This window comes from Phyllostomus hastatus, unplaced genomic scaffold (genome assembly GCF_019186645.2).
Source record: "Phyllostomus hastatus isolate PE091 unplaced genomic scaffold, TTU_PhHast_1.1 phas_contig_147, whole genome shotgun sequence".
In the NCBI taxonomy this organism is placed as follows: domain Eukaryota; kingdom Metazoa; phylum Chordata; class Mammalia; order Chiroptera; family Phyllostomidae; genus Phyllostomus; species Phyllostomus hastatus.
Window position 1 is genome coordinate 6,429,206 of NW_025333603.1, and position 23,402 is coordinate 6,452,607.

At 36.9% G+C, this 23,402-nt stretch overlaps 1 protein-coding gene across 2 annotated transcripts in view; it reads right to left on the reverse strand.

Annotated features, from left to right (window-relative positions):
- ZFYVE9 (zinc finger FYVE-type containing 9) overlaps positions 1–23,402 on the reverse strand; it is a 126,992-nt gene that overhangs the window by 29,793 nt on the left and 73,797 nt on the right. For both annotated transcript variants that reach the window (XM_045856673.1, XM_045856665.1), the window contains 5 exons: positions 18,212–18,332; positions 12,857–12,979; positions 10,874–11,029; positions 3,470–3,694; positions 1,209–1,291 (listed from right to left, as the gene is read on the reverse strand). In XM_045856673.1, coding sequence (XP_045712629.1) covers positions 1,209–1,291; positions 3,470–3,694; positions 10,874–11,029; positions 12,857–12,979; positions 18,212–18,332 — 708 coding nt within the window. The remainder of the gene's footprint in view (positions 1–1,208; positions 1,292–3,469; positions 3,695–10,873; positions 11,030–12,856; positions 12,980–18,211; positions 18,333–23,402) is intronic.

The following is a 23,402-nucleotide window of genomic DNA, read 5'->3' on the forward strand; positions in this document are numbered from 1 at the left end:
CACTTTCAGTATTTATTTGTTAACTGTCTCTTCCTCGTAAGGTAAGCTCCAAGAGGGTAGGAACTTTCACTTGGGTTGTTTTTATATTCCAAATGCCTGGAACACCCTAGACACTGAATGAATATTTGTAGGGTAAAACACACATATATACGCCTGACATCTAGTGTGGTTGAAGCAAAATGAGCAGGAGTGGTAGGAGTCAAGGTCAAAGTTATAGCATAAAGCTAAATTTCATAGGGTCTTATAGGCCACCATAAAGACCTTTACTTTTTTTTTTGGCCAGGTTTGTGCTTGTACTATATTGACACAAAGATGCGTGGCAGCTTACATTGAACGAAATGAGTAATTAAAAATTAGCTTTAAATATAAAAAAAAACCAGGACCCAGGAATTCCATGCTATCCTAAAACTGGAATCAGGAGGGCCACCACATTCTGGGACTGGGGAGGGGCAGATCAATGCTGAGCACATGTGTCTACCATTATGAGAGGAGTTTGCAATGTTTGAGGACTAGCTAGGAACATGCCCTGACCTCTTTACAAAGAATAGATGGTAAGAGAGCAAGGACAGAAGGAAGAAGATCAGATAAACATAATAAAAATAATCTAGGCAAGAGACAGCAATCATCTGGACCATGATGTTAACAGTTCAAAAGGTTGTGAGAAGTTTTCAGATTCTAGATATATTCTAGATATACTCTAGGACACCAGACTTAAAATAAAAACAAGACAGAATGCTCTGTGCTTTAATTATACATTACCTGTAGTCCTCAATAATCCTGCAAGGTCACTTAGATAGTAAGTGTATAATCAGGGGCTGGAATCCTGTACTAATTTGCTCCAAAGCTCCTTACACTTTCCAAACACTATATATATATATATATATATATATATATATATATATATATATATATAGTGTTTATATAATATAGTGTGTGTGTGTATGTATATGTGTATACACACACATACATATATACATATATACATACATACACACACACACACACACACACACACACACACACACACACACACATATATATATATATATATATATATATATATATATAGTTGTTCTTTTCCTTTAACATAAATCTTCACCTGCCTGAAACAGCAGGGACATTGCTATCAACAAAATGATAAAATCTTTCTCTCCCTTCTCCCATACAAACTCAGATAAGGAAAAAGAAAGCAAAAATTCCCAACTTACTGCAAGAAGATTCATGATGGTATGCCCCGTCTCTCCAAACAATGGCTTCCGAAATCTGACACTGAATAGTGGGCACGGATAAACTAGGGAAATGAGAAATGATCAGACTAAGTCTGGCACTTTAAAATTTGGGTAAAACAGATATTATGGTTGATACAATTTTCCAAATATAATTATAATGGCTCACTAGAGCATATGAAATTTAGAGCTCAAAAAGTATTTAGCATATTAGCATCACAGGCAAATCCTAAGCCTTCTATAAACTATACCAGTCATTTGATGACCAGAATAAGCCTTTTGAAGCTGTTGTTTCAAAAATGACAGAAAGTCTTAGGAAGCACTGTTCTTCAAAGTACATTAACATGATCTAAGAAATAAATATCTTCTTACAGAAAAAACATGTATAGTAAAAGGACAGCAAAATTACAATTATTAACAACCATACCTAAAGCAAAACCAAAAGAAACTAAGCAAACAACTAGAACAGGAACAGAACCACAGAAATGGAGATCACATGGAGGGTTAGCAACAGGGGAGTGGGAGGAGGAGAGGGGGGGGAAAAGGTACAGAGATAAGTAGCATAGATTGTAGGTTGAAAATAGATAGGGGGAGGGTAAGAATAGTATGGGAAATGTAGAAGCTAAAGAACTTATAAGTATGACACATGGACATGACTAAAGGGGGGATATGGGTGGGAGAGGGTGTACAGGGTGGAGGGGAGTGAAGGGGAGAAAATGGGACAACTGTAATAGCATAATCAATAAAATACATTAAAAAAATAAATAAATATCTTCTGATTCCTTTGTGCTCAAGAAGTCTAAAAGAGTTCACTCAGACATCTCCTGACTGGCACCCTCCTTAGGTGAGCCAAATACCAGGTGATCCTATTAGCTGGCTAACTCCTTGAACTTTATGACTTGAACTGTCTGTTCAAGACATGCAGTTATAGGCCCCAGCCAGGTAGCTCAGTTGTTTAGAGCATCATCCTGATACACCAAGGTTGCAGGTTCATACAAGAATCACAAGAAATGCATAAATAAGTGGAACAACAAATTGATGTTTCTCTCTTTCTCTCAAATCAGTAAATTAAATTTTTTAAAAAGACAAGAAGTTATACATGTTGGCTCATCTGCACACAACCCTTTCCTTTACATACTTCACTAGGCTGATTCACATGCTTCCTTCACAGTTCAGTCCAGAGGCCCTTGGTCCAAAAAATGTTTCTCATCTGATTCCTTCATTCTAGGTGAAGTTAAGAGTCCATCTTGGAACTCCCAAAGAACCCTTAGTATTAACTTTGAGTATGTGTTTTAATACAATATACTACTTCATGATTTCTGTACATTTTCTTTACAAAAGATTCTAAGAGCCTATAACCATATCTTGGCTATTTCTGAATTCCCAGAATTCATGACACATGGTAGGCCTTTATTAAATTCTTGTTCATTAATGAATAAATAAGTGAAATTATAAAGCTGACTTGCTGAGAACATACAGTATATGGTTTTATGGTTTATAAAATAATTTTTTCATCTCACTTGATCCTCTTAAAAACCCTATATAATATAAAAGGCAAGCATTATCATCTCCAGTTGCAAAAGAAACAGACAATCAGACAACTTGAGTGATTTGGCCAAAGTTACAAAGCTAATAAGTGGCAAAATTAAGAACCTATTCAAGTGGTCTGATGTCTAGACACTTTCAACTAGGTGAAGATACAAAGATAAAATAAAGTTTGCATTTAGTCCTTGACATCTTAGAAAAAAATCACAACGTCGTTGCACTGCTACAACCATGGGCCAGGGAGCTTTTCTGTTGCTTGTCTTGTCAACTGAGAGAGTGATCTCTATACCACTAGTTCCCAGTATCTGTTAGGTTCATAAAATATAATTTGCTGCAGCTATTTTCCAACCAAGTGACAAAAAAATGCACTGACCATATATAGAAACTATAAAAAATAAAGTTATTTGTTAAGTTCAAATTCATTTTTTCTCAAAATGATTATGCATTCATCAATGAACTATAAAGCCAATAAGTTTACAAGGTAATAAATAACCACTAACTTTCTCATTTGATATTTTCTGTCTCTCCCATTCTAGGCAAAATAAGTGGAGACAATGGCTAAGTTTAGCTTAGCTATTTCAAAATTCTGCTGAATTGTATCACTGGGGGTGGGGAGGTGTGGCTCTGAATATTTCAAGACTTTATGTAGTCAGCATGTCTTGCTCATGTGTTTTAGAAGAAGGTATTTTACTACTTACGTCGATATTCAGCTCCAAGTCTCAACATTAGTCGGATGGGAAACACTTTGGCCCAAGGAGTTTCCCATTTCTGTACGAGAATCCCAAACAAGTAAGGTGGGGCCGGGAGCACAAGGTCTTGCAGTGACTGGTAGGTAGACGTCACGTACAGGAATCCACCATGTTCTTTACTGCCAAGGAAACTCTGACTGAAGAAGGAGTGTCCCAAGTTGCCCACAACATTCCCTAAAACAAAAAAGCTTATTGATTACTTTCTATCAATAAATCAATCATATTTTTAGTAATCATTATTAGTCCATACTACGCCAGTCACTACCACACACTAATTCCTAACTTTTCACCATGAAACACCCATGTTTAGAAAGTTTTTAAAGAAATAACTAGCATTTATTAAATGAAACTTCCCCCCCCCAATTTTATCAGGGCTTCTGGTGAGTGTGGTATAACTTGTATTATCACACTGTTGCAATCTAGCTAAAAGCCAAAAATATTGATGACTCCCTTAGTCAGATGGCACAACTTTACTATATAGATCAAGATAGATATTATTGCCTCAAAAGTTACAAAAAATGTTAAGATTAGGTACGTGCTCTTGGAGCTTGTAATCTCACTGGGCTAATAAAGGCAAATCATGAACATAATGAACTAAGATAATACAGTTATGTATGAGACAGTGAGGGAAAAAGAAAACTTACAGAGAAGGTAGTACCACAGATAGGATGCACAAACATGAAATATAAACAACTTCATATTCAAATAAGCCTTAAGTAGTTTTTAAGTTGTAGATAAGGTGTTTTTTTCCTTTTAACTGTAAGTGGTCTTTATTGAGCACTAACTTAAGTATTTTTTAATGAAACAGTAACAAATCAGCCCTTAATTAATGAGATATTTTCCTTCATTTAGAATTACAAAACAACTTTCTGATGAGAGCTGTTCAACATTATAAGAGCAGATACGTTCACTAGACATGTGCAAGCTTCCTTTGATAGTTCTGAAAGTAGTACCAAATACAAAAATCCCCGTCACAGAAGTTAACACTCACTTTCCTTGAAAACTAGAATCTGTTCATAGAACTGTTCACAGAATCTTGCCCCAGGATTAACCAAATCTGGCTGCTTATTTCAGCTATTGGGCCAGACATGGTCCAGGTCACAGGCTTTTATGGGGTATTCCCATGCTAGCCCTGTGTCCTTGGGAAAGCCAGGAGCGCCCTGCAGAAACTCTAAATAAACTTTCTCTTACAGTTTGAATCTTGGCTCTGAATTCTTTCTTAGCTAGAACTCAAGTATTGAGTTGCTGAACCAAGGTCTGGTCTGGTCTGACTCCACTGGTGTAACACCTGGTGCCATTTCTCCACCAATGAAGGTATTGAGTAGAGAAAGTACGCTTAGGTCTGTGTCATCAACTATGACTGTGTGGCAGACAAAATTCTGTCTGCCTCCTGGTGTACATGTCTTGTTTAACTCCCTCCCCTTGAGTGGGGAGCACTTGTGAATATTAGGTTACTAATCAACTGATTTTTGAGTTAATCAACAGGGAGATTATCAGGGTGTGCCTGGCATAAGACCTCTAAATCTAGGTATAGAGGTCAAAGATTCAAAGTGAAGAGACAAAATCTTGCTGACCTGGAAGAAAGCAAACATCCATATTGTAAAACCACCTATGAGCTATGAGACGAGGAACTGCAGGCAGTCTTCAGGAGACAACAGCTATTAAGAAAATGGGGATCTCCCTGACTAGTGTGGCTCAGCTGATTGGGTGTCACCAGTTCAATTCCCGTAAGGGCACATGCCTGAGTTGCAGGTTCGGTCTCTGGTCAGGGAATGTACGAGAGATAACGTATCAATGTTTCTCTCTCACATTGATGTTTCTCTCCCTTTCTCCCTCCCTTCCCCTTTCTCTAAAAAGAAATAAAAATAAATTTAAAATAGGGGTCTGCAAGAAAGTGAATCTGCCAACAACCAAATGATCCTGCGCTCCAAATGAGAACCCCAGCATGGCTGACACTTGGAGATGCCCTGAGCAGAAGATTCAGCACAGCTGTGCCTGAGCTCCTAGCCCATGGAGACTGTGAAATAATACATTTTTGTTGTTTCAAGTCACTAAATTTGTGGCTTAAAACACAGCAACCGAAAACTGATAATACAATTAGTAATAACAACTCTGTTAGAAACAGGTCATAGGTGAGTATATATGTTAAAAAAACTTAGAGAAATTCCCAAGAAAATACTAATAGAAATATAGGTAAAAGACATAAACAGAGACATATGAAGCCTATCCAGAAAGTATCCAGCCATGTAATGTGAAAAATATACATTTATTGAAGAAGATGCAAGATACGAAGAAACATGGTACACAGGACAATGATGCCTCAGTTCCCTTCAAGGTAGGCACCTTGGGACCTCACATAGTTCTCCCAATCGCCATCAGCTGCCCTGTCATATTTTCTGAATCTCATTGATGAGCTGAAATCTCTTTCCTTTCAAAGGTGATTTTAGTTTTGCAGAAAGGCACAACTCAATGCAAAATGTGGGCTGTAGCGGGGCAGAGTTACCTGAGAGTGATTTGATGTTTTGCAAAAAAACTCTGCACAAGATGTGATACATGAGCAGGCACATTGTCATGATGAAGCTGCCAATCACCATTTGCCTATAGCTGTGGCCTTCTGAATCATCCGAATAGTTTCAGGGGAGGAATGTTCAAGTTTAATGCAAAATTTGATGCAGTTTCATTGCTCTACTTGCTCAGTCATTTTGAATGTGACAGCCACACAGTACACATGCTCACTCAGTGGTGTCTACTGCCCCCACTGACTAGTTCAGTGAAGTCATCACTATTCATACATGCACATTTCAGTCCACTTTCCTTGGCTGCCAGATTATACTGATTTCACATAAACCATTTTTGTTATATTAACAATGGCTGGACATTTTCTGGACAGACCTCATATATCACAAAAGACAAAATATTCATGGCCAGTAAATACATGAATATATGCCCAGCCTCGTTAATAATTAGTGAAATGCAAATCAAAATGAGAAACCATTTTATACCCACCAGACTGGCAAAAATTAAAACTCTGGTAACATCAACTGTTGGCAACTCACACACTGTGGATGAGGACAGGTAGATATAAACTGATAAACCACTGACCACTCTGGGAAACAATTAAACATTATCTAATAAAGTTGAAGTTATCCACTTCCTATAAACCAAAGCTCTCCTAAGTATACCTATAAAAATTTATTTTTTAAAAAGATTTTATTTACTTTTGGAGAGAGGGAAGGGAGGGAGAAAGAAAGGGAAGAGAAACATCAATTTGTGAGAGATACATTGATCAGGTGCCTCTTGTACTCCCTGACTGGGGCCCTGGCCTGCAACCCAGGCATGTGCCCCAACCGGGAATCGAACTAGTGAGTGACCTTTCAGTTTGCAGGACGGTGCTCAGTCCACTAAGCCACACCAGCCAGGGCTACATATAAAAAAATTTTAAAGAGCATGTCTATGTAACAATAAACTGGTAAGAACAGCAAACTGTTCATCAGAAGGAGAATTAATAAATTCTAGTACTCTTATGTAATGAGTATAAAACTGTACCCTGAAAATGAATAAACTGGAACAACTAGAGCAATGAATGAAAGTCAAAAACATACAGGGGAGTAAAAAAAGCAAACCACAGAAAATAAACACAGTGTGACACCAATTGTACAAAGTTGAAAAACATGCAAAACATGTTATAATCCTTAATGATGTGAGCATTTGGGATACAATTATGATAAAGAGAAGCAAGAAAAGCATAATACAAGTTTGATGAGAGTGGTTACCTAGAGATTGGGGATGGGAAGTTTGGAAGGAAGATGTAATCAGGACAGTAAAGAAAGATTAGTCATTTTTTATCCCATGTTTGGTATTTTGTTTACAGGTGGTTATTTTGTTATTATGCTTCATAACTTGCATAAATACTAAAAATATATTTATATACCAAATATATTTTTTTCAAATTTTATTTACTTTTAGAGAGAGGGAAAGGGAGGGAGAAACATTGACATGTGAGAGAGACATCAATCAGTTGCCTCTTGGCTGCCCCCAATGGGGACCTGTCCTGCAACACAGGCATGTGCCCTGACTGGCAATTGAACTGGTGTCCTTTGGGTTCACAGGCCAGCGCTCAATCCACTGAGCCACACCAGACAGGGATATGCCATATAATTTTTTAAAGATTATTGAAGGAGTTTAGAAGGAATTACCTTTTTTAATACTCATCTGAGGACACATTTATTGATTTTAGAGGGAGGGGAAGGAAGAGATAGAAACATCAGTGTGAGAGAGAAACATCGACCAGTTGCCTCCTGTACATGCCCAACCAGGGACTAAACCTGCAACCTAGGAATGTGCCCTGACTGAGGATCAAACCTGCGACCTTTTGGTTTATGGAACAACACTCCAACCAACTGTGCCACACAGTCCAGGGCCAGAAGAGATACTTCTATCTGGGAGAATCATCAAAGAATTCATACAGAAAGTGGTCTTTGAGTAACACTCAAGAAAACTAATAGGATTCAGATAGTTGGGGGGTTGGAAAACAGCATGGTGGTGGGAGGTCATGATCATGAGTAATGACTGTAAGCAGGAAATGGCTGTACAATGGTAGTATGGGCAGACTAGGAGTGAGAAATGAGGATGAAAATGTAGGATCAGATACCGAATGGTAGAGCACACAGTTTATGCTAAAGACAATATGGAGCCAATAAAGGTTTGTGATAAGAAAGGGAAACAAGAGATTAACTCCAGAAAACATAGTCTGGTACATACAATTCTCACTTTGTTCAAGTCTATATTCTGAGTGCTTGTTTACAAAGAACACAAGCACAGAACATGGAGGAAGGAAGGAGAGGAAACAATAAACAATCTGAAATCTCCCATGGCCCCATAATATCAGAAAGCATTCTAAAACTCTTAAATGTCATTTCTCACAAAATATAATTTTCCCCTCACTGTGGAAAGCATAAGCAACTATGTATGATAAATATATACATACATATACTAAATAAGAAATATATGCATACACATAATTATTACTGAATACATATAGTTTAGATAAAAATTCAGAGGAAATTATAAAGTAAGTTCATTCAAGGATTTTTCAGGCTTTTTGAACAATTTATGCCACAGGAACGAACCACTAAGCAAGTGATAGAGTGCTTAAGGCTTTCATTCTCAGGGGCAATTTAAAATACCATTTGTCAATTCCACACCTTATGCTACACAGAGGAGAAAAATAATGAATTGCAGTTATTTTAGAACACTTAATATAGGTTTCCACTTATAAAAAAATCATAATGAGCCCTGGCTGGCGTAGCTCAGTGGATTGAGCGCGGGCTGGGAACCAAAGTATCCCAGGTTCGATTCCCAGCCAGGGTACATTCCTGGGTTGCAGGCCATAAACCCCAGCAACCGCACATCGATGTTTCTCTCTCTCTCTCTCTCTATCGCCCTCCCTTCCCTCTCTAAAAATAAATAAATAAAATATTAAAAAAAAAGAAAAAAAAAGAAAAGTACATGACTTCTTTAAAAAAAAATCATAGTGAAATAATATATCAAGTTGTTACCTTCATTATCTAAAAACAGGATTCTTAATAAAACATGCATATCACACAGATATTATGCATACCTGGTTTTAAAAACTACTGTACTATTATTAGATACACAGAGGTTACTGACATAACTAAAGAAAACTGGTCTGGGAGCTTTAGTCCTAATCACATCTAGACCTGTGATTTCGACAAGCCATTAACTACTCTAGGTATCTTCATGTATAAAAATAAAGAGTTGTTACTACTAAATAATCTAAGATACTTTTCTAGTCCCATTACTTCTATGAGCTGTGAAATGATTCCTATTCAAGGAGAAACTCTCATAGCTCACTTCTTTATACTTTTGAAATGTTATTTACTTAGCTATATATGTACCTGCCCTCATCCTGTATTACAGAAAATATTTACGAAGGCTTAGATGTATTACAGGCCAACCTTAGACTATTACCATTATCTTACTATCAGTCCCACATGATTTTTTGTAAATTATTGTATTTTAATATAATGGACTCTACTGATATATAAGGATATTTCTTAAAAATGAATAACCATTTATACTAAACATATAATGACTCATATAATAATTCATGCCTTCCCTTGTTGGTATTTCTTAGAGTTCCATTCACAGCTCTAGTCTCTTCACACTGGCCTATCTTATTCATAACCATAGCTTCAAATATCATATAAATGCTGTGTTTATATTTTAGCCCAGATCTACCTCCTGAGGTCCATATCCATATATTCACCTTCCATTTACATATTACCATCTGTTGTCATTATTTCAAATTCAACACACTGAAGAAGGACCTCAGCTGCCAGCTCTGCTCTCCTATTTACTATCTCAGTGAAAAAGAACGGCATCCACCCAGGTGCCTGAGCCAGAAATCTGAAGCCAACTTTGACTTGTTCCCTTTTGTCCTCACAGGCACTCAGCATCAAATCCTTTGAAATGAAGCATTGCTGTCTTTCGTGTCTCTTTGACACTCTTTATTCCCACTGCCATTACTTACCTTAAAAACTGATAATTTCTTGCTAGATTCCTACAATGACTTTTAAAAATATCATTTGTAAGATAATGAGTGTTGGTAAGAATGTGGAGAAAAGGGAACCCTCGTGCACTGTTGGTGGGAGTGTAAATTGGTGCAGCCACTGTGGATGAGAGCCAGTATGAAGATTCCTCAAAAATTAAAAATAGAGCTACTATACAGTTCTGCAATTTCTTTCTCAGTTTTAATAGTATGTCTGTATACTAGTATCCTTAGTGTTCTCTAACTTCTAATAGCTATGCATTTACTTTTACATTGTTGTAGTAAAAAAATCTGCTATTTATTTATTTTGAAACCATAATAAAGTTGTCCATGATAGTGGTTCTTGAAGCTTGAAAACTAAATGTAAAGTAACCTGGTTATGTAAATATTGTTAACTAAAGAACAAGTAGTAAGTTATGGTTATGCTTCCCTCAAATGGGTACCAATATCATGAATCCTCAGCTACTCAAAGAAAAATATTCTTGTATCAGTTCAATGGATTCTCTTACCAATTTGATTCTAGCCTCTGTAAAACAACAAACACACCAGGTAAAGTACTAAAACTTATCATTTCCTCAAACCATGGCAAGTTCTAACTTATCACCAATATCAACCTCCAATGCCAGGCATCCAAATTTAAGGCTATTATTTGGCATCTGTGTCTGAAAGTTTCTGTCATCTTTTAAACCTAATAAAAAAAATAAAATAAAAAACAGAACAGAACAAAAAAGAAGTTTTTGTCATCTATAAAGGGTGCACACTCAATCATAATGCATTCCCACCTGCCAGGGCATCCCGATAAAGCTGCACAAAATGACTAAAGATATCCTTGGGCAAACACTTCTCATCCGGCAGACACTGGAGAAGAATGACTATCTCAGACTGACCCACCGCATGCATTCCCTTGGTCGTGAAACACCAGCACTTCCTGTTCACATCTACAAATGGAATAAAAATAAAACATGAAGACATTCCTCTCAATTCTTACCCTTATAAAATGCACAGAAATCTATGTTATAATACAGTAAAGAATAAAATAGATCATTCTGAGCCTGTATAATTCAACCTGTGAAACACACTTCATTGAGTGGAAGAACTATTGTAGAAAAATAAAATATACCACTACCTCTGGTGTATTAAGGGCTCTAGGCAAACCCTTAGAAAAAAATTGGAAGGGAAGTAAAAGAAGTAATACTGAAAGAAATACACTGAAAACTTTTAAATTCTATTATTACAGATGTAATTATCAAAAGAAACAACATTCCTTTAAAGATAAAATAAATAAAACCAAATTATGTACCCTTAGCTATAATGATTAAAAAATGCATTTCCTCATCTTTATTTAAAAAAAAACACTTAAACAAAGGAAATAATTACTTATGTAAGACTAGAAACAACAACAAAAGCCAGTATTATAGCTTTGAATTCAGGTTGTGATGTAAAAAACATTTTTACGTACACATTAATCTGTGACTGAAAGATTCTAGCAATTTTAGTTATAGCCCTTTCTAGGAGAAAATTCAAGGTAATTAACATGACTTGACTTAGCTTTGTGCTATAAAAAGTGGTGAAAAGGATGGTTTTTCTGAACTACTTACTTCCACTTCTTCACCAAAAGGCTCTATAGAGTCCTAATAGCACAAGCCATATGTAAAAGGATGTTAAAAATAATGTTCAATCCTTGATACTTTTATCATTTGTACTACAACACAATGTGATCCCCCCCAAATTGAAAAAGGGTTCAGATAAATTATGAATACCACAATGTAAGTCAAAACTAATAAAAGGTCCCTTCTTTCACTTTGGCAATAGTTACTTATATATCTAAATAGGAGATGTCCAATCCAACTATTATTAAGATGGTATGCATTTCAGGAATTCTAGGCTAGCTATTTTCTAAGTATAGCTTATAAACTAGATATGATAAATTAAAATTGAGTAAATTATTTTAAAATCTGACCCTAAAAGGAAAGATGGCAAGCATTAATAACGGGCCAAACATACAAGGGTATGATTAGCAAGTAAACTAGAAATATGCATTTCATCAATGTAGAACCTTTAAAAAAACAGGTGTTTCTGGTTTCCAAGGTCAACTTAAAGCAAGTGCACAGGGGGAACTAGAGGACTGCTCCCCAGTGCTTCCATCCTCTCTCCGAAACTGTGCCTATTAATTAAAATTCATCCAGGATAAATGTGTTCTGTATTTTCTAATACCACCTTAGAATCAAGATTTTAAGTTACTCTCTTCTCTCTCATTCTGATGCACAAGAAGGCACCATGAATTGATAAGTTTCTTCTGAATCTTAAGATGTACTGAAGTTTTACTACATGTTAGCTAACTAATATTTCTCCCAAGTAAGGTTTTGCACCATGGTTAAGATTTCTAAGATTGAAATCTAGCATGTAAATTGTTTGACCCTCCTGGATAATTTATCCATCATTGGTTGGTTATACTGGTGGTTAAGCTGTGACATAACATTCCCATCTCAGGCAGAACTTAGATCAATTCACGTTTTCTTTAGCTGTCCTCCACAGAGAATTTACCTATCCCATACCTATGACTAAAAGCAAGAGCTTCTGTAGGTACCACAACTGTCCTCTGGAATATGTAATTATATACAAACGAACTTCTTCAGTACCAAATTTTCAGTAAGATGTGGCTCTATATAAAAATTCTTGTGTGTAATAAATATGAAAGCTTTGTTTATTATCTGTGAGTCAGTAAGGTATCTCATTTTTATTTTAAAAACAAAATTTTAACTTACAATTTACAATTTTAACCATTGACAATAAATTTGCATTTAAAACAAATACAAGTGGGTCGGGGCCACCATCCTCCAACTGCTGCATCACTGAAATCTGTGATGGCTTCTCTTCCACAGCATAGTCTGTAAGGGGAGAAAACAATGTGAGAGACTGGCTAGTGGGTTAGACACAGAGGGAAATCCAATGGGTGAACAGGTTGATTATTCACATAAAAGAAATGAGCATCTGATATATAGATACGGTGAACACAGGTTTGTACCTGCTGTCTCAGCATTGGGTGTATTATAGTGTTCCCTTTCACTCCCAGTTTGGATGACAACATAGTCATCCTATGTAGAGACTTCTCCACAAAATGACTTGTGACAAATCTAAAGACAACCCTTCTATTTATCAAAATATCTCCAACAACTGTAACAAGAATTTCACATACTACATGTTCTAAGACCAACATTTAAAATAATCCATGATGTATAAGGAAGTGATAATAAGCTAGTTACTTCTGGAAAGGATGTCTAGGGGTTGAGTTAGAGGGGAATCCTACTTTTTACTCTACATCCATTTGTATAGTTTTAGACTTTTTTCCATAAAAAATTAAACTGTAGAAAATACACCTGTTGGGAACCGCCTTGCCTGGTTTCAGAAGTTGTAACACCCCCATGGCTAAGGCTGAATGAGTGACCTTCAGACCATAAGCCACTAAGGAGACAAAGTTTATCTACCTGGCAAGGGAGCCGCCTCTGCCTCTTTTACTTCACCCTGCCTGGCCCCCAGCGCATGATGGGTTAGCCAATGATGGGTAAGATTCCTCAAGGGAGGAATGACCTAAGACAGGCACGATCACGGGGAGGCCCCTGGGAAGGACTTGGGGGCCTATAGCAAAAAGGGATGATGGACCCTGGACCCTCAGCTTTAACATAGCCTGAGTCCTCATTCTGTCTTTGAAACGTCTCCTAATCTTTTGGCTGCCTTACTTCCCATGACTGACTTGAGCCTGAAACAATGACAGAGGGCAGTGCAGCCCTGCGCAGGAATGGGCAGTTCCCTGGGGGCAATCAGGCCTCAGAAAGAATGCATAAAATCCTGTGAAACCTGCTTTGCTAAGAATGCTCTCAATTAAATCATAAGGGTCCAAGCAGGAAATGAGTTTGTTTCTCAAAGCTTTGTAGTCCTTTACCTAACAGACCCTGACTCAGAATAAGCCCTGTAATTCTTTGTATGCTATCTATTGTTTGATCCTTACTGCCTGACAATGATTAATGAGCTTTACCTGTATTCCTGTGCAAAATGAACCCAATAAAAGCCCACTGAGGAAAAGACTCTTGGCCCTTCCCCTTTGAGAGATCTGCCACCTTTCCTCCCTAAGAAGATCATGTCTTGGTAGACTTATTCTCATCCATAGCAGCTGGGGGGGGGGGCACTGTGGGCAGAGCCCCTCCATATACCCCCCCAAAATAAACTAAAAGTATCTTAAGTTTCATGAAAGAATTCCTCTATGGAAAGTTAAGAGTTCAGAACATACATCGCCAAAATCACCAGTAAATCACACATCAGACACTTAACATGAACAAGTTAACACCTGAGGCTTTCAACAGGACCCTTCTCATTTAAATCCCTACAAGCACAGCACAATGTTATATTCAGCCACCCCATTTTGAATTATGACAGTCCTCTCATCTTGAAGTCAAAATCATAGGTAATGACCATTGTAGAAAACAAAGTATGGGAAAGGAATTGAAAACCTGAAAGTTGCATATTGTTTGATTGGTTTTATATAAAATGCACCATTAAGAGATGGCCAGGTAGAACAAATTAACACCATTTCCTACTGACAAAAAGAAACCAGAAAACTGTTTTTTGGCTGTATGGGAAGGGTTTATCTTATGAATGAAAATATTAGAAAGAAAAACACTAAGTGACTTAAAAATTTTTATGAAGCTATTTCACTAGAATGCAAAATTGTGGTAAAGATACAGTAATGGAGTTTAAGTAAGTATATATTAGATAACTAGTTACTGATTCTTGGTAGGAGAGGTTTTGACAATTCGAGGTAACAGATGTGACTTTTAATGAAAATGAAATCTTATTTAACAACAGAGTAGGCCAACATAATTTCTTATTAATCTAAGATTTATTAAAATAACTAAAATTTGAAACTTTAGTAATTTTACTAACGAAAGAATATCTATAGGGGTTCCTGTCTGCTAAAAAAGCAAATGCATCACACAAGCAAAAGAATGTTTAACTTCACGTGAAAGTCAACCATAAAACTGACAGTACAACACACTCAGCTAACACTGCTGAGAGCTGAATGTAGGCGCAGCACCAACTGGCTGCAGAAGACACATTATGTAAATTCAGACCGAAGGAATTCAGGGTCTAAGTGAAAGAATCAGACTTATACAATATCTAAATTACAATGAGTGTTAATGTAGTAACAGTCCATATGAATTTTTATTAGAACAGAGATGAGGATGTAAAACATTACGATGGAGGCAACCTATGTAAGGATTCAGAGAAGAGTTTTCCACTAATCTGGATTTTAAAAGGTTGAGGAATTCTTCAAGGAGTCTAAGGTATAAAACAGAATTCTAGTCAAGGAAAGGAAAATATTAATTACATGCCTACTTGTATCAGGCATTTTTCTTGCTAAGACCTTCCAGATATAAAATCTGATTTAATATTTATGACTCTTAAATTAAGTAGATGTAGTTACCCAAGTTTTTAAAAGACTAGGAAAAAGATTCAGAGAGGATAAATGATTTGCCCACTGGACCACAGAGCTACAATGGAATAGTACTGAGATTAAAGCTCAGGTCTGTCTAGATCTGAAGTTCATTCTCTTCCCACTCTCCCATAGCACAAGAAAAGGCATGAAAGTATCAAATGTGAATATTCAGCCCTGCTGGGTAGCTCAGATAGTAAAAGTGTCGTCTCTACAGGCCAAAGTTGTGGGTTTGATCTCCAGTCAGGGCACATATAAAAAATCAACTAATCAATGAATAAATAAGTGGAACAACAAATTGATGTCTCTCTCTATCTTTTCCTCCTTTCCTCCCTCCTTTCCTTACCTCCCCCCCTTCCTTCATCCCTCTTTCAAATCAATAAATAAAGTTTAAAAAATATTTTAACGAGGTGAATATTAAAAAAAAAGTTGGTAAACTGAGGTACTGGCTGGAGTAAAGTTAGATAAGTTGAGGTAAAGTTGTAAGGGACATTTTATGGTAAGGTAAGTAATTTATACTGAAGGTATTGAAAATCCATTGACTGTTTCTAAGCAAAAGTAATATATGATTATATATGTTTAAAAAGATAACTGGCAATTATGTGGAAGATAAAATAAAGGAGAGAAAGACTGAAGGCAAGAACGCCAGGTAAAAGTCTAGGAAATAACTAACCAAGATTATAAATAAAACTTCAGAAAATGTATCAGTTGGATACTTATCTAGATATGTCAATAAGACACTATCAAAAATTATAAGCATTCTTTAAATTGGATAATAATTTTACTTCTTGTCAAGACTCACTGGAAATATTTTTTTTACCAGTAAAATGGCTATTTGAGTTCAGTACCACCCACTTATTTTATGTATATTTCTAAATGAATGTTACACTCCAAAACAAAAAGTTAAATTAATGTATTGACTATATCAGATGGGCCAGTCCTAAAATCACAAGAAACTCTTCAGAGTATTATGCCCTTTCAAATATTTTTAAAAACTTCCAATGAACTACATTTGTACTACAATTAAAAATATTATATACTTCCAGGACTTCTGCTAAAATGGAAGCATAGGTAGATATGCTTTGCTTCCTTGCATAACCAAAAGAAGGACAATAACCAATTTAAAAACAACAACAACAACAACAACAGCAACAACAAAACCAGAAATGCCAGAAAATCAAACTTAAGGAAGTCCGACAACCAAGGAGTTAAAAAAGAAACATTCATCCAGACTGGTGCACTGAGACAAAGAAATATGGCTCAAATGAAAGAACAGATTAAAACTCCAGAAAAAGAACTTAGGAACAAGAAGATAGCCAACCTATCTGATGTACAGTTTAAAATACTGGTAATCAGGGAGCTCACAGAAACAATTGAGCAAGGATGTAAAATAAAGGGAGAAGTAAAGGATATACAAAGTGAAATAAAGAAAAATCTACAGGGAACCAACAGTGAAGGAAAGGAAACTGGGACTTAAATCAGTGATTTGGAACAAAAGGGAGAAATAAAAACTCAATCAGAATAGAATGAAGGAATAAGAATTAAAAAAAAAATGAGAAGGCTTAGGAACCTCTGGGACAACTTTAAACATTCCAACATCTGAATCATAAGGGTGCCAGAAGTAGAAGAGGAAGAGCAAGAAATTGAAAACTTATTTGAAAAACTAATGAAGGACAACTTCCCTATTCTGGCAAAGGAAATAGAAATGCAGGTCTAGGAAGTTCAGACAGTTCCAAAGAAGTTGGGCCTAAGAAAGCACACACCTAGACACATCATAATTAAGTTACCCAAGATTAAAGATAAGGGGAGAATCTTAAAAGCAGCAAAAAAAGGAGACAGTTACCTACAAATGAGTCCCTATAAGACTGTCAGCTGATTTCTCAACAGAAACTTTTCAGGCAAGAAGGGACTGGCAAGAATATTCAAAATGATGAAAAGCAGGGACCTACAACCTAGATGACTCTACCTAGCAAAGCTATCATTTAGAATGGAAGGGCAGATAAAGGGCTTCCCAGACAAGGTGAAGATAAAGTAGTTCATCACCACCAAGCCCTTATTACACGCAATGTTAAAGGGACTTATATAAGAAAAAGATCAAAACTATGAACAAAAAAATGACAACAAAGTCACAACTATCAACAACTGAACCTAAAAAGCCAAAAATGAACTAAGCAAACAACTAGAACAGGAACAGAATCACAGAAATGGAAATCAGATGGAGGGTTATCAGCGTGGAGGGGAGGAGAAAAATAGTATAGGAAATGGATAAGCCAAAGAAATTATATGTATGACCAATGGACATGAACTAAAGGGGGTAATTCTGGAGGGAGGGGGATGTAGGGTGGAGGGGAACAATGGGGAGAAAGAAATGGGACAACTGTAATAGCATAAGCAATAAAATATACTTAATAAAGTATTATATCACTCCAATGAATGAAATAGCATTATATATAAAAACACAAGTATCTACTCTAAAACCAGTAACAGCAATAATTATTTTCATGATACTGAGTAGCTGTTTTTTTGTTAGAGAAGGGTAGTTATTATCATTCAAATTCTATCTTCTTCCCTTAATTAGAAGGCAATATTTGGTATATATAACTATCTTGTTTAAACATGTAAGTCCACAAACCTCCTTTTACACCAGTGGAGATGAGAATGGGAGGAAGGCCATCTTCGGGAATAAGGTTCATTGCACTCCCAACAGGACTTCCAACCTGAGTTATGCTCCCAGAAAACAGAGAAATATCCGTCTAGGAAAAGCAAATGAGCAAAGTGAGAATTACAGGGAGGTTCAGGACTTTGGCAGAATATAGTCAAGAATATAAATGGGAATTTAAGTGAAAATTTAGAAGTCATACGTTTTTATACTCATTAACCTGTGGTTTCCTAAAGGACTGGTTTTATATACTATGAAAATGTTTCCAATTGTAGTTTCTCCCTTTGGCATCACCAAATCAAAGTAATGAGAGAAGAGGCACTATAGCCTTGAAGAAGTAAAGCTTCGTTTACCCAAGTTTCTTTTGCTATACAAGAAATATATATTTAAAGGTTATAGTAAGAACAAAAACAAAATTTCAATATTGTCTCATAATTTCTGAACATTTAATGTATTTGGGTGTATTTAAAGACTCATTTATACTGCTTTTTCAAATCAGCTTTGAGAATAGTGGTGATAGTTTTACAACAATATAAGAATAACTTAATCCCACCCACAGATTGTGCGCTTAAAAATCATTAAGGTGTTAAATTTTATGTTCCATATATGTTAACACAACAAAAAAAGAAAAAAATTACCTTTGATAAAGTAAAGAGATTAAAATAGGTCATTCTGTCCTGGTTGGTGTGGCTCAGTGGACTGAGTACCGGACCGAGAACCAAAGCATTGCCAGTTTGATTCCCAGTCAGGGCACATGCCTGGGTTGCAGGCCAGGACTCCAGTAGGGGATGTGCAAGAGGCAACCACATATTGATGTTTCTTTTTTATTTTTTTAAGATTTTTTATTTTTACTTATTTTTAGAGAGAAGAGAAGGGAGGGAGAAAGAGAGGGAGAGAAGTATCAGTGTGTGGTTGCTTCTCGTGTAGCCCCCACTGGGGACCTGGCCTGCAATCCAGGCATGTGCTCTGACTGGGAACTGAACCCACAACCCTTTGGTCCGCAGCTCATGCCCAATCCACTGAGCTACACCAGCCAGGGCTGATATTTCTTTCCTTCTCTTTCTCCCTCCCTTCCCCTCTCTCTAAAAATAAATAAACAAAATCTATAAAAAAAATAAAGTAAAAATAAAATAATAATAAAATAAAATAAAATAGGTCATCCTTTTTCATTTACTATGCAATGAAATAAAACTCCAAGTTCATTTTTCTTTGCATTAATATGATCATGTCAGATACACTGAATAAAGTATAATGTTGCAAAACATATTTTGTGTGGGGTTAAATCCACTTATTTAATGACTTAATAGACTACACTCTAAGATCTATTACAATGATGCTCTCCTCTCTATATTCTCTACCACTTAAGAGAGGAAAATGAAGCTTTAAAAAAGACTTTAAAGAAGCATTTTAGAACTTTGTTAAACATGTATAAGAATGTTTATAGCGGCTTTTATTCAATTCATAATAGCCAAAGACTGAACATAATCCAAATGTCTGTTAATAATAAAACAGAAAAATCGTGATATACCCATATGATAAAGTACTACTCAACAATAAAATATTGACTTAAGATGCACACAGTATGGATAAATTTCATAAATGTTAGTTTGAGTTTAATAAGCTACACACAATATATTATATACTGTATGTTTCCTTTTATATGAAATTCAAGAACAGGTCAAATGAATCCATGGTTATCTAAGTCAGAATAATGGTTATCAAGGGGAAAAGATGTAAAAGAAATTTAATAGAATGGGGTACTGACAGAAAAAGAGTATGAGGAAACCTTCTAGAGTGATAAAAATGGTCCATATGTTCACCTGAGTGGGCTACACAGGGTTTGTGTGTGTGTGAATATATTCATAGAGTTGTTTCCCAAAGATTCTCATAAAGCACTTTACTAAATTTACATTTTGTAAATGTACATTTATATTTAAATAAATATTAAAACTACTTTTTAAAGTGTCAATATCTTGCCAACTTTTATCTATACTATAATTTAGTGAGTTTTTGCTAAAATTTTGCAATGTTCTTAGTATACCATCATAGGAGAAAAAAATTGTAAATTTTTATTGGTATACCATTATTAAATGATTTCAAGGCATAGTACAGGAAATAAGGTAACCTATTCTAACTTGCTATTTGATGATAAATCCATCTTTTAATATAAGAAGTGACCAACTGACCTCTACTTACATACCATCTGGAAAAGAAATTTGTTTCATTTACTGAGAACCTATTAACTACCAGGTACTCTACTAAACTACCCAGCACTTTACTAAATTTACATTTAGTAAAGATGAGAAAACTGTATTCTAGTCTGTACCTAAAGGACTTGTTTTCCCTCATTCACCAGGTAAATATTAAAATTGAGTGCTGAACAATATGAAAACACAGAAATAAAATAACTTGGTTTAGTTTCTCTTAAATCTGAGCTAAACCTTGTTTCCCTATAATATTCATTCACTAGAGCTTCCTCATTCATTCCAAAAAAAATTTTATGTTCGCAACAAGAATCAGATAAGAAAAAACAATAAGAGGCACCCAAATTAGGAAGAAGTAAAACTTTCACAATTTACAGATGAAGTGATTCTATATAGAGAAAATAATAAAGACTCCACAAAAAATCACAAGAAACAAAAAAACAAAAGCTATGTTTTCAGAGTCTATCATACAATTTAAAAGAGGTAAAAAAAAATTCATAGGAAAAAAGTCATCACTACATAAACATCATAGTTATAACTGATTCAGGCAAGAATTGTCAAAGGACAGCAAAGTCATTTGTGGAAAGATTGCTGGGGTGACAGAACAGTCACAGTCTCAGAGAATCACCCCCTCGTGTTCCTTATTCACTGCAAAGAAGAATAGCCAATTTGCAGTGGAGAAAACACAGAGACATCAATTTAATCAATTATCAAACTGATACTTTTTTACATTATTTTTTAATTATATGTACTTTTTCTAATACTACTTATCCCCCCATACCCTCTCCCCACTCCACCCACCCCCCTCCCCACCTACAAGCATCACCCCGTGGTCCATGAGTTCATTTTCTTTTTTTTCCTCTTTGCTTGATTCCTCTATCCCCCAAACTCCCCAGAGCTGTCAGCCTGCTCGCTATCTATGATTCTGCCTCTATATTGTTTGTTTTCAAACTGATACTTCTTGATGTGTTCCACTAAGAAAATGATCACTTATGTAGTAATATTATTCTTGACAAAAAATATCTAATCTAAAATTAATCACGAGAAAAAAATCAGACCAACACAAATTAAGGACTTTATGCAAAATATGGCCTAGATAGTCCAAAATTAACACAGTTGACCCTTGAGCAATGCAGAGGTTAGCGGCATCGCAACCTGTGTCGCCAAAAATTCGCATTTAACTTTTAGTCAGACCTCCATACACTCAGATTCCCAACCATGGACTGAAATACACTTGACCCTTAAACAGCACAGGTTTTCACTGCATTGGTCTACTTAAACACAGTAATATTGTTACAGGGTGCAGCCAAGAGGGGGGACCCCAAATGGGCATTTGAAATGGGGTCCAGAACTTAAGGTGTCCAGGAGATTTTAAGATGTCTCCACCTCCCCGCCCAGGGTGTGGGTTGGGGGAAGGGACAAATGGAGCAGGGCCATTGAGAGCTGTTTTGCATAGCAACAGCCTTGCAGCTAAACTCTGGGGTGGTCATTTAACATATCTATAGGCTTTGGCTGGTTGCATGGATATGTTAAATAGCTGTGATCATCTCTGAGCAGGGGAATGGAAGTAACTTCCCCACCAAGACGTGACTGGGGGCAGATCCCCCAAGCTACAGCGCCTGCGTGGGAGCTCGGAGATTGGCTCCAGGACATGGGCCACACCTGCCCAGACTCATGATGGTAGCCCAGTAAAGCTGGAAGGATATGAATTCTGGCAAGTGAAGCCGAGTGTGGGAGGAGTCGGAAATGAGGCTGCAGAGGAAGATTGGCCCGGGGATTTAAACCCAGACTTGGCGGCCATTGAGGGAGAGAACCATGTGGCTGTGGAGGTGCAGAGAGGATCACAGCCATTGTAGAGAGAGCCACACAGCTTTAGCAGAGTGAAGACTCCCGCATCCCAGAGAGAGAGAACCATGCGGCTTTAGCAGAATAGGGAGAACCATGCTGCTTTAGGAGGGAGAACCATGTGCAGCCCTGAGAAGGAGAACCATGCTGCTTTAGGAGAGAGAACCATGCTGCTTTAGAAGAGAGAACCATGCTGCTTTAGGAAGGAGAGCCATGCGCAGCCCCGAGAGGAGAGAGAACCATGCGGCTTTAGCAGAAGAGGGAGGACCTCAGCCCTGAGAGGAGAACCATGCTGCTTTAGGAGAGAGAACCACACGGCCTTGACAGAGTGAAGACTCCCGCAGCCCTGAGAGGGAGAACCACGAGGCCTGGACAGAGCGGGGACCCGCACAGCTTTAGAAGGGGAACCACCACCTAGTTTTAGCAGAGATCCCGGCGACTCAGCGGAGGGTGCCAGGAACCCAGGGAGGTCTCCCAGTCGAGATGGAGGACTAACTAAGAACCAGAGGACTGCCTGAGCCATGGACTTCTATTTCCTTTCCTGAGATACGGTACTCTGGACTGGGCAAAGGGGGAAGGAAGGAAGGACTGTGTGTGTTTGTGGGTGTTTTTAGGGACTTTAGGATTTTTGATAAAGACATTAAGTCACTACTTTAAGTTAGTATAGCATTAAATAAACATTTCCTTTCCTTTTCACAAATCTCTGGCATTGAGAGACGTCTTTCCTCGGGCGGCGGACATGACGGACCTGGGGGCCTTTTAAATAATAGTATATCGTCCCAGGCCCCCTTATCTGTTCTGTAACAATATGACAGACAATATTTTAAAAGTGGCATAATTGTTGTGGAGTAAAGAGAACCAAACAAACACAGGATCCTAATTTTTTTAAATATATTTTTTTTATTAAAAAAAATTTGTATAGCCCTTGCTGGTGTGGCTCAGTGGACTGAGTGCTGGCCTACCACTGAAAGGTTACTGGTTTGATTCCCAGTCAGGGCACACGCCTGGGGTGTGGGCCAGGTCTCCAGTGGGGAGCATGTGAGAGGCCCTGATTGATGTCTTCCACACAGCGTTTCTCTCCCTCTTTTTCTTTCCCTTCCCCTCTCTCTACAAAT